This window comes from Amblyomma maculatum, chromosome 10 (genome assembly GCF_055883805.1).
Source record: "Amblyomma maculatum isolate TAMU_Amacu chromosome 10, ASM5588380v1, whole genome shotgun sequence".
Classification (NCBI taxonomy): Eukaryota; Metazoa; Arthropoda; class Arachnida; order Ixodida; family Ixodidae; genus Amblyomma; species Amblyomma maculatum.
In genome coordinates this window covers 57311194-57323380 of record NC_139353.1, presented here as the reverse complement: position 1 = coordinate 57323380, position 12187 = coordinate 57311194, and the positions used below count along the sequence as shown (strand labels likewise).

Sequence of the window (12187 nt, the reverse complement as noted above, 5' to 3'; positions counted from 1 at the left end):
GACTGACGTCAAGAGGTGGGTGACTTAAATGAGCTAGTCTACCCTCCATGGTATGGGGCCAAAGCAAGTCACCTACCGGTTCCCTCCTATAGCCTTAGCTTAGAGCGAGGCAGACACTGCTGCAGCCACTCTGGTCTCGCGTGATCTCGCGAGATCATTGCGATGGGGACAAACGCCTTTTCGTGAGGCTTAACAGCTGCAAAGTCACTATTCTATTAAAAATCAAAAGCTTTTCGAGACTTCAAACTTTACGCGAGGGTAAGATTGGGCAAATTGAAGACAAATGCAACAGTTTAGGACACGATATCGCGTCGAGGGATTAGCGACGAACCTGTTATCGCTGTGAAGCTAGCGGGCAGGGCGCCGCCATGTTGTCGACTCTACATACGACTGGAACGCGAAGAACTAATCGTGAAAATCCGAATCTCCTGTACGTCCACGAGACTCATGCAGACCCTTCCCGTTTTGCACATGTTTAGTGGTCACCCGTACGAGCTCTACCTACAAGAAGCTTCTACGTAAGTACGACAAAGTGTATATTCTATTGAAAGTTGCACCGAAAAAAAAAAGGCAGAGGAGACAGATTACCTTTTGCTAACAGGTTTTTCCGAGTTTTGCCAACCCTAAGATCAGAGAACAACCGTGCTTTAGTAAAAGGTTCGAGAACACGAAGGTAACAAGTTCGGAAGGACAAGGAAGATTGCGCCGATACGGAACAGGAAATTGCTATCTCTACCGTGATATGCAGTGCGAATGGAGATTTTGCAATGCGATTGCCAAACAATCTTTTCATAACGGCGACTGACAGTGACATAGTGACAACACAAGCAGCGGATTTCGCAGATTGTGAAACAATGTTTTATGAATTTTGCGAGTAAAGTAACATCCTGTGATTAACGCGGTAACTTCAGACCAGAAAAGGGCGTATTTTCTAGCTCCTTATTTTACTTATTTGGTTGCCGATCCATGGCTCCACCCGATTAATTTCAGGTGCCTCAATATTGGGCCATGACTCTGGATATTACGGCAGAAGTGACAGCCATGTCCATAGGAAACTTGTATATCTTGTTCTGCTGATTGGTTTATGATTGTGAGTTGCTTCCATTGCGCGTAATGAATGAACACAGAGAAAAGTGAGAACTTTCAATTTTATTTCCAGACGGAAAATAGAGCGAACTCTAGCGTTCTTGCGATAGCAGCAAAAATCTCAAAATATCATCGTAGTGTAAAGCAGCATTAGGGATCAAGGATGAGGAATGCACAGAAATAAGTAAAAATAAACCGTAAAGAAGGAATTCAGGTGAGAGTATGTTTTAGCCCGTTCGCAATAGAATATAAAGGAACAAAATAATCACACTGCTAACCCAAATAAGGGTCTCACAAGGTGTACAAAGGAACCTGCAACAGAGGGCCATTGAACAATATTTAAAACGTCGTTAGAAGCAACCTTGCGAACTGGTAGCATTCTTGAGACTGAAACCCATCCCTAGAAAGTAGTGGTGCGAAGCTATCAAAAGTACTATCGACACCATTCTCATCTAAATAGCAACGATGGCGTTTTTCGCCCACTTTGGTGTTTACTTTCATTGTACGTTCTGCTCAGTTCGCTGGTAATTTGTAACAGATTTCGCAGTGGTTCTTTGCTTCAATGCACCGCAAATAAATTTTGAACTTTTTCTCTTCATGGTCTCAGTTGGGGCGATTTCTACAGACGACCCTGTGTGCGTGAAGTCACTGGACACATGGCCTTTTATATTTGCTCTGCTTTTTGCCGCAGGGCTAAAGTTTTGAGCTTCCTTTTAGTTATTTCAATGAAGTAGTAACCGCTGCAGTAAGTTACAGTCGCCAGTTCACCTAAAAATGCACTATACAGGGGTAACTGTACGCCCCTGAGGGTAAAATAAATAATAAAATGAAAGTTCGCACAATAAGATTTGTCCTCATCACGTTCTATGAGACACTCGCGGTAACAGAGGATAAGAGCATGAACCTATTAGGCTTAGCTAAGCCTAATAGGCCTAGATAAGCCTAAAGCTCAAAGATCGCATCACAGTAGTACGCTGCTGTCTGAACACACACTAACAGTACTTTCATCTTCATAAATTCGTTTAAGCTTGATAAGGATAAGCTAATCCAAATATGCATAAGCCTGTTAGTGCGAAAGCACTTCTAGCGTTCTCATTCAGGTGAGAGTATTTTGCTTATTATGGCTTAACCAACGTTATTTTTCCTGCAGCACACGTCCCGTTAGTTTGTTTATTTATTTATGCATTGTCTCGATCACATCGACTGTTGAGCAGCATGGGTCGGGCCGTGGCTAACTGTGAAGTGACTTAACTTTAGGTAGCTTAGTGGCCCGATTTTGATGCGCTGAAGATACGCCAGGCATCTGAACTGTCACACAGGCTCCATATCTTTGACACAATGCATTAGTTGATGATCTGATCGATTATATCTGGTTATTTAGGTCTAAGCACTAATGGACGACTTTCTCAGCCAAAGCGTTCAACCTAAGTGAAGGTCGCACAATTAGTACTGACAAGAGACTACTAGTCCATCATGCGCATGAAAAACCACAGATAATACTTCTGATATACGGGCTTTATTTTAAGAACATTTCCTTTCGTCTTTGGTGAGAATATTACGACGCTAAGCGCACTTCATCGAGCCTGTACTAACTGCTCGAAAGAAAAAAAACTTACAAAAACAGGCTGTACCTAACAATTAGCATATAAATGGCAAGGAGCATTCATCGTGGCACACTGAGTATCAGAGATAGCTGTACACAAGGGAAGGTGGCTTTCCGAGGTGAACGCAATGGATCATCGGGAATCTTCTGTTACCGCTACTTCCAGTTGCATATTTGTCTCCTTGTTGCATTGCAGTCTCTTTAAGTGTTCACTCTGTAATGATGCTTCTGTGTGGATGGCACTTATTCTGCAAATTTTTATTCGTACTTCGACAATGTTGATTGTACCACTTCTTCAATAAACCAGCGCACGATGTGTATGTGCATCACGCGAACGCTGAAATGAATACATACTGTCATTATTAAAAAGCAGAGGTGAGGGATTAATTCTCCTTACGTGCGGAGATACGAAACCATTGCGAGTTACGGGTCAGGTTCCACTATGGCCTTGTTCTGTGTTTTTCTTTTCCGATGTGTGCAAGTTTATCTTTGCTTTACTTTAATTTCCTTACTTCCTTGGTCTGGGGTTCTGACTTTTGCTTTTTGCTTACTTTTTGTTCTTTTGAAACTTTAGTTTTCGTTTTTTTAATTTTATTTCAAATTTATGTTTTTATTTAGATTTCCTACTTTCTTACTTTACGTTTATTAGCAACCATCTTTCTTCTTTTCCCTAAACGCCTTGCGAATTCTTACGCTAACGATGAGAATTACGCATGAGTTCGCAAGAAATCGGCGTATAGTAATGGTTAGCCCGCTCGGTTGGGACTCAGAACGATGGCGGTTAGAGCCCTGGCGTGGAGACGATTTGTTTTTTTTTTTGGTCTATGATTGTCAGCGTACTGCGGACATGCTCTTTACACGCATCCTGTCCACAGTTCGTGGTGACACGCTCAGATGGCGCCACTGATGAGACAAGAAATGCTTTCGCACTCTCATGTCGGCTAATGTAAGATGCTTGTCCATTTGTGCCGCAGTCAGTTACACATGCATTTGAAGCAGATCTCATAACGATCATAATATTTTCGCTATTTGCTCTAGTGCAAAGTGCCGAACCCCGTAAATCTGAATAGAGGGTGGAGGCATTTTCGTCATTGCCCGTAAATGGCTCCCAGCGGATAGCGACCCCCCAAAACGCCATTGCGCGCACGGGGCGCGTATAGCAGGCTGACCCTTCTCAAATTTTTGTTTTGTTTGCGCTGCAGGTCCCGTTTCATACATAGAGCATGTTGGAGAGTTGAAGCGCACTGATCATTCGTGATGTTGTGAAATCAGCGATGACGAAGCACGATCGCAGAAAGCGCACTCATCGCAATGGTGCTAAGAGAAAGTCGGGAATAGAAGTATTGGTAGTTGACGATTCTCCTGCGATTCTAGCGTATTTTCGTATGATCCTTTTCGTAAGTGCACCTGGCCCGAGAAACATACATTACAGAAGGTAATAATGGCGTCCACAGAGAAGAATTATATGGCGGTAACTGATACGACAGCGACATTAATAAGCAAGAATAGCATTCATTGTTAAGATTTGTGCTCGTAATTCTGAGTCACTTCTGCCAGCTGTACTACAGCAGCAATTATTTGAAGAGAGTGGCGTGAGTGCGTACAATGGTGAAGAACATGAGGTGCTCCTCGACGGTAAGGCCATCGAAGAGCACGTTATTTTGGGGACAGTAGCCAATGCTCTGGCGGGCGTCGCGCGTGCAGATCCTGATGTCGTAGCCGCCAATCAACACCACGCCGGAACTGGGGTCTAAGAAGCCTGCATTGGAAAAGCACGCCAAAATACAGCCGTTATCAAACATGCATAAGAGCAAAAAAGGAGCAATACCGCTTGCAGTTCCTGCCCTGTATTGTCACTGAAACATGTCTTAGGCGAACTTTACGTCTGAGCCAAGCTTTCTGTGTCTCTTAAGCATTAGGTTCCGTTTCGTGCAGAAACAAAAAAATTGTTGAAAGCACTTAGATCTGTATAAAAGGATACAGCCATCAAATTTGTTTGTGTTTGTGTTTCAGCCGCTGCAATGACGTGTAAGATATTACTGCACAGGGATAACCGTGTGATATTAGGCATGCAATGTAGTGTCATGACGGCCCTAAATCCGACTATTAATCACTGCCTGACCATATCGCCTGACCCCTACAACTTGCCATAGGCATTCCCTTGATTTCGGAGCGAAACCTTCTCTACTTCATGTATCAGCCAAGGTTAACCTGTCTGGCCGCTCAAACTTGAACGAGTCAAAGGTCACAGTGCGGCTATGTAGCTTAATCATGTGACTATTTTTACCACCACTTGATCTCTGACGGCATATCAGCATGACATGCTCACGCTTGTAGTCCATAGTCTAGGTAATTCAATCGCTTCAAAAACCATGTCTGTCATTCTCTAAACCTAAGCCTAACTAAAGCTTTTTAAACGCAATCAAAAAGACGTTTTTGCTCCGCCTTACTATTGTTCTAGCAGAGCTAAACCTAAGCCATCTTTTTTCGCTCCAAAGATCTACGCCGGCTACGGCAACAACCACGAGACCGGATTCTATATGGAAGACGGAGGATTAGGACTGGAGTCTTAAAATAAAAAGGCGAGGCTGAAGTTTCATAGCGCGTCAGCAGCGCCGTGCTCCTCCCCTAGCGATGTAATCCTGCTGCGTTCATCGGGCAGGGAGGCGCCGCAGCGCTTTGATTAACGAGTGTTGACGTGCTGCACAGGCCTTCTTTCTCCGCGTGCCGATAGCGCCCGCTGCGACAGTTTCGTAGCAGGCGTGGTGAGCATGAGCAGATGCCCGACGACTCCAGCGATCGCCGAAGGTGTTCATCGGATAGCACTTTTAGCCACGGCTAAACGCGCTGGTGCATCAAGGTGGGGAAGCATCTTGCTTATTTCGTGAGCTTTCTGGACTTAGCACATTGGCTCACAGGCTTTTTGCCATCAATAGAAACCTTAAAGAAAGTGGCAGGAATCGTAGTTGCTCGCTGGCACATGTAAACTCAGAGTCTGCAATTTTGGTGCGAAGGTGACAGACGTCGTTCCGCATATTAACTATAGCCTCGTCTTACACACGTGCTGTATCTGCGTAGTCCATCCTCTGCGCAGGCTGCGACATGGCAGCGGAATAATGGTACCCGTTTGAAGAGCAGAATGGCCGTGTCTCAATGACGTCGTAATGCTGTGCTCAGGATGAATAGAAAATGCGCTAGTGCGTGGTGTGGCAAATGCGCTAGTGAATAGTGCGTACCAACATTACGAAGTGCGTTTTAGTATTGCGCCCAAATGAAATGCGGCGATGTTACATACCACGAGCTTAACGACAAAGCCAATGAAATAGCTACAAAAGAGCACAAAAAAAGCAACAGGAAGATGTGGATATTACATAAGAAGAGATGAAAGCCGTAGTTCGAAGCACATTTATGCAAGCGAAGGCACTCGACAAAGATTTCTCTTTATTCGAGCTCTCAGTTCGTACAGTAAGGGTTATACTCACAATAAAACTAGTGCTCGATGTCAACACCGAGCATGTGGAAAATACCTTTAACGCAAAGCAAATGACCTGCCTTTTCTCTCGGCTTTGGGTCGCGAAAACTGCTGCATAGCTTAGAAGGATTTTTGAGTTCTCAAGAGGATGGGAACATGAACTTTGCGCTCCGTCCATTTTACAATCTCACCCGCGATGACGTCAGAACTACCACAAGGAAGCAGAGATCATACCCTGGAGATTTCTTCTCGTACTGACATGTGTGCACAGACTGTTTCACACTTAGGGGAAGTTGCTGCCGCCCGTGTGCGTGTGTGCGTGTGCGTGTGCGTGTGTGTGTGTGTGTGTGTGTGTGTGTGTGTGTGTGTGTGTGTGTGTGTGTGTGTGTGTGTGTGTGTGTGTGTGTGTGTGTGTGTGTGTGTGTGTGTGTGTGTGTGTGTGTGTGTGTGTGTGTGTGTGTGTGCGCGCGTGAAAAACAACTTTATTCGCAGGAAGCTTGAGTTAGCCGGGGCAACCTCGCGCAATCACTAAGTGGGCTCCTCATTACAGGAGCACATTAGCGACCGCCGCGGCTCGGGCTCGGTGGACCACACCAAGGGAGAATCCGCGGCAAATGTGATGGTTTGGTTTATAAAGTTTAACGTCCCAAAGCGACTCAGGCTATGAGAGACGCCGTAGTGGAGGGCACCTGAAATTTTAACCACCTGGAGTTCTTACTCGCACTGACAATGCACAGCACACGTACGCTTTGTTTCTCGCCTCCATCGAAAAGCTGCCGCCGCGGCCGGGATCAGATCCCGCATCTTTGGGCACAGTAGTCGAGCGCCCTAACCACTGCCCCACCATGGCGGGGCGCAAATGTGAATGAGCGAACAGCATGGTCGGCTGCATTTTCTGGCCATGCGCCTGGTTTAACCCCCTCTCCTCGGCTTTCAGCGGCAGCACTTCATAAATCGAGGCGGCGACTTGCCCCCTGTTTTCGCTAAAGTGTGAAAACACCTTACGTCGTCTACCTTCAACCGCTTGCAACATCGAAAATGCAGGTGGCCTCAAAGAGAACGCTCTTCATTTGCACCTTCAGCGCCACCTTGCGATGGCGTTGTCCCTTAGTACGTATGAACTGGTCGCATACGCTCTGGTAACTTTCCACCCAAGGCACTGAACACATGGGCGGTCAAAATAATGCTGCTCCTCTCCCCCTCAACGCAACGCACGCCGGCGCGCAAGTGAGAAAGGAAACAAGTCGCGACGAGGCCCCACGATCTTCGTCCCGCCCGCATAGCCCACCAACGTCCAGTGAGCGGGCGCGCCCAGTAGCCCCACTTACATCAGTGGGGAGGTTTGCGCGCTCGGCTGTGTCGCCCAAATAGCGTGCGAGCTTTCGCCAGGAGCACGTTTTGAAAACTATTTGAAGATTAACAGCTGGACGCAAAGTTTTAAAACTTGACTCGAATATTCACAAACACCGTCTCTGTGGATATTGTTCATTAGAAGTTTACCGCAAATAGCATTTAAGGAGGCATTTACGTCGTAGTCTTTGTATTCTAGGTGTCTTATAACCTAGATTCTTCCCTCCAGAGACAAGAACGAACAAGCCGCAAACGTGTCGTCTGACGTCTTACCGGCTATCATATTAAGCAGCGTTGTTTTGCCTGCTCCGTTGTGTCCTAGAAGAACTGTAATCTGCTTGTCGAAGATCCGTAGGTTGACGTCGTCGACAGCGACGACGCCATCATAATCCTGCGAAAGTGTGAGAGGTTTGAACCAATGCTTGTTAGAACCCTTCAACTTCCTTCGTAACAATAGTAACGCCACATCGCTCAGGCTCCCGTTCAATGAAAGGTCCGGCGTGTGCTTTGGAGTATAGTTATCGACCTCAGCGAAGGATCCTGATGATGCTTCTGTCAGACAGGTGGCAGTTGTCAAGTGACATGACTGGCCAGCGATTGCTCGGCGGGTTGTCTGACATCACGAGATGCGAGGACCGAGTCGACAGGAGGGCGAGATGGGAATATAAACCGGAATGCTTATTTGTATTCCGAGTCTAATAGGTTACTCCAAGGGGACGCAACACGTTCGCACGGCTCTTTTAAAGCACTGGCTTTTATAACTGTATCGGATAGCTTTTCAAATAATATAACAGCTTGCAACTGTGTGCTGACGAATATTTGTGGGATAATGAGGGAATGCATTCGGAGATAATTGAATAAGCAGGTAGCAAAGTACACTCGCGGACAAAAGTGGTATATTTCACGTGAATCGCAACGATTGTATTTTTTGAGTGTAAAAAAAAAAAAAATGTGCCACACAAAATTGCTTGGACTAAATGGAAATTATATCAAGGAGGGTACGTTATGCATATATCAGAAATAACTGCTTCTCTGTCGAAAACATCTGGCGGGCATTTTTCTCTCAGCGCGTGGAATATACCACTTTTGTCCGCGGGGGTACATGTATGTCATTGAGTATCTGCAAGGGGATCCGCTGATGGGAACCATCAACATTGTCACGTCATACCCTTCAAGGCAGTGCTGAAGTGTCCTGTCAAGTTTATACAGCTCGACTAATTCAGCAGAGCAGCCCGAAAAATACAGTTCTTTCAAATCTATATGCAGGTCTTCTGGTTTTAGAAGATTGGCTTTGCTTTGTAATCTCAAGGCTCGGAAAACACCGGCGATTTCATCTGATGCTGGCAAATGTGTCAAAGTTCGCCGAATTGAACTACAAGTCTCTTGGAGGTAAAAGAACGACGAGCGCGTATTTTTCTGTGACTTCGAACCGCGCCAAAGTAGCGTGCGAATTGGCTGGGTAGAGCAAGGAGCTCAAGCTGAAGCAGAAACTTGACCTAGTTGGTGATTCATTGCGTTGAAAACGTGAGAATTAAGACAACCTTCTTTGTACCATCCTCGAATAGCTGTTTCTACGCAAGCTACACCAATGTGCCTGCGTTTTCCCTACGGTTTGTCGCTCACGCTGACTTTTCCCCTTTTGCATGAAGTTACATGTCCATAACTAGTTCAACCTGTTACGTACCGAAGCGTTTCTTTACTGCTTACCATTGCGCTTCATTGAGTGGTTGCCTTGGAAGCGTTGTCCATGACCGTTTTCAAATTATGATTACACAATGTGCGAAATACGGGAAACGTACAAAAAAAAAACATTTATACGACCGCCAAGCGGTAGAGCTCACAGTTCTTTCTGCAAGCTCAGAGAGCTGCAGATGAATGAGGCGTCGGGGAAGCGAGGTGAATTAGTTCGGCATTTCGTGTATAACGTTAAGTGGAAAACAAACGCACCGGGCAAACTGAATTGGTTGATACAACGCTTAGCTCGTGCAGAAGCTCCTGCAGTGACGTCACACAAATGCTTGCACACTTCGTCCCACAAGACAATGTACGTTTGTTGCTTTTTAGCAGGACAGTTTTCGCAGCAGCTTCACTTGCAGCGTTGACGCTTTAAGGCTCATATATACGTGATACGCGAACACACTCCTCGAAACAAAGGTATCCACGCAGCATAAATATATCGCCTAAGCGCTAACAGTGGTAACAAATCTATCTTTAGTATAAGTAATAGATTGCGTCACATGAAGTGCAAATTTCACTTTGTTTTTTCAAGGCATCACACAGCTTCCAGAATTATGTTAAAGTTTTGCTTACTTAACAAGACCAATCGATTGTCTCTGCTGTCTTCGGCTGGTCTGCTGTCATGTGGACACAGAGCGCTAAATATGCGTTGAAAACGAAGTCAGCACCAACACGTTCCTATTACATCTACTGGTTGCCCTGTGGTATGCATTGTATCTGGCTTTTCAGCCCGAACATTTTCTAGCATAGTATGCACACGTCCCCCGAAATTGCTACTTTGCGCCGCATTATTGACAATCCTTCAATACGCCCACCGGTACCAATGACCAAAATAGCTCCCCCCCCCCCCCCCCCCCCCTCGCCGATCTGGTGCCAGACTTTCTTTAGACGTTTTCGCTTGGGGAACGTTCCGTGAACATGCAGCTCCATCGCACACCTCGCCCGCACATTCGACTTCCGCATCAGTTCTCATACATTTTGGTTCAAGATCAGTTTTTGAAGTATTTCACCCAAGCGAAGGCAATGAGCATGGCGGGATAAATCTTGTACACTTTATAAAAACTTTGGGTAACCTGCAGCATTGGGGATTTAACCCAGGACGTCCCGAATGTGAGGCAAGTGATCTAGCTACTAAGAAACGGAAGAATATGTAGTTTGAGTAAACGAATTCAAATTCCTTTTTGTGTGTGTGTGTGTGTGTGTGTGTGTGTGTGTGTGTGTGTGTGTGTGTGTGTGTGTGTGTGTGTGTGTGTGTGTGTGTGTGTGTGTGTGTGTGTGTGTGTGTGTGTGTGTGTGTGTGTGTGTGTGTGTGTGTGTGTGTGTGTGTGTGTGTGTGTGTGTGTGTGTGTGTGTGTGTGTGTGTGTGTGTGTGTGTGTGTGTGTGTGTGTGTGTGTGTGTGTGTGTGTGTGTGTGTGTGTGTGTGTGTGTGTGTGTGTGTGTGTGTGTGTGTGTGTGTGTGTGTGTGTGTGTGTGTGTGTGTGTGTGTGTGTGTGTGTGTGTGTGTGTGTGTGTGTGTGTGTGTGTGTGTGTGTGTGTGTGTGTGTGTGTGTGTGTGTGTGTGTGTGTGTGTGTGTGTGTGTGTGTGTGTGTGTGTTGAAAAACACTTCACAATATAAATGGCCGCTTTTACTTGTACGATGACTTGTTCTAATAAATATTCTTCCGTAAGATATCACCAGAGAAGTTGTGCTATCATCATTGGTGGTACAGTATTGTTTAGAGGTATAGTATGTAGCTAGTGCAGTAAGACGTTTGACAATCAACAGTTTTGAAGTGTGAGAAACGAAAGTGCTGCTCATCGTACATAAAGTCCCGCTCAACTGAAGCAAAGTTCTGCTCTACGCGCACATCCCTCACTTTAAATAATGCTGTGCTTACCTAACAAAAAGTTTACTGTCCACTTGCAAAATTTTGTTCATCTCATCAGAATTCCTAAAGCTCAAAGCTTCCTGTTCGTCCCGAACAAAGTACTACTGGTTCTAAAGCAGCCCGCCTTAAAACAGTAAACTTTAGAAAATGCAAGGAAACCGGTTATGCAGAAGTGAACTGTAATCATTTACAAGCGACCCATAAAGAGCATATCTCAGTTTATATTTGACACAGGACAAGCCTGGCAGGTTGTATGGCGGACCCAAAAAGTGAAGGCACTATAGCAATAAGAAACTGTAGCGCATTTAAAATAGTACCTTAGAAACATGCACGAGATCAACGGTCACCCGTTGATCAACGGGCTCATTTTCGAAATTGGGCAGCTCATCAATGGTCCTCTTCGGTGCCCGAGCGTAGGTCTTGCTGGGGAACCAGTAGCGGATCTGTGGAGGAAAACATTTTGGAAAACGGGGCATAAGGATAGAAATTAGAGTAGTTTTAGGAGCTAATGGAGAAAAAGGTGCTCTTCTACGTTCCCGCAGGTTTAAAATAATGGATGTGATGAATAATAAACTACAAATAACCAATAAGCGCATTATGGTGGAAGGTTAGACAAAGTGTGCAACGTGCCTACCCTAGCTGTTTGCCCCAAATATAGTGGAAAATTTAACCAACAAAATCCCCCTTTTCGTGTATGAACACTACTGCTCGAGACATTGCGATAAAAGAAAAAGAAAAAACGAACGCCTTATTCGAATGTATAGATCATATTTTGGAAATTTTATCATAATTTCCCAGTTTTTCCCATCTCAGTACTGAAGGGAACGTAAATAATGATATGCTTGCTGCTCATAATTTTTATTCTGTATACCTAAATATTACAGGGTGAACAGAAACTAGCCAGTTCAGCGGCCAATAACTTTGCCTTTCGGATAAGAGCCCCAAGGTAAAGATTACGACGCTGGCCTTGGCGACCACATTTTTGATTTTGGAGAAATACAAAAACGGCATTGTTTTGTGTATTTTTCCCGCATTTTTAAGAATAAGAGACGAGGAGGCCCTCATAACT

At 45.2% G+C, this 12187-nt stretch overlaps 1 protein-coding gene across 1 annotated transcript in view; it reads right to left on the bottom strand.

Moving 5' to 3' along the window:
* LOC146176568 (phospholipid-transporting ATPase ABCA3-like) overlaps nt 1–12187 on the bottom strand; it is a 65197-nt gene that overhangs the window by 46384 nt on the left and 6626 nt on the right. The window contains exons 4-6 of the mRNA XM_084581326.1: nt 11436–11561; nt 7785–7902; nt 4294–4448 (exon numbers count right to left, since the gene is read on the bottom strand). Coding sequence (XP_084437452.1) covers nt 4294–4448; nt 7785–7902; nt 11436–11561 — 399 coding nt within the window. The remainder of the gene's footprint in view (nt 1–4293; nt 4449–7784; nt 7903–11435; nt 11562–12187) is intronic.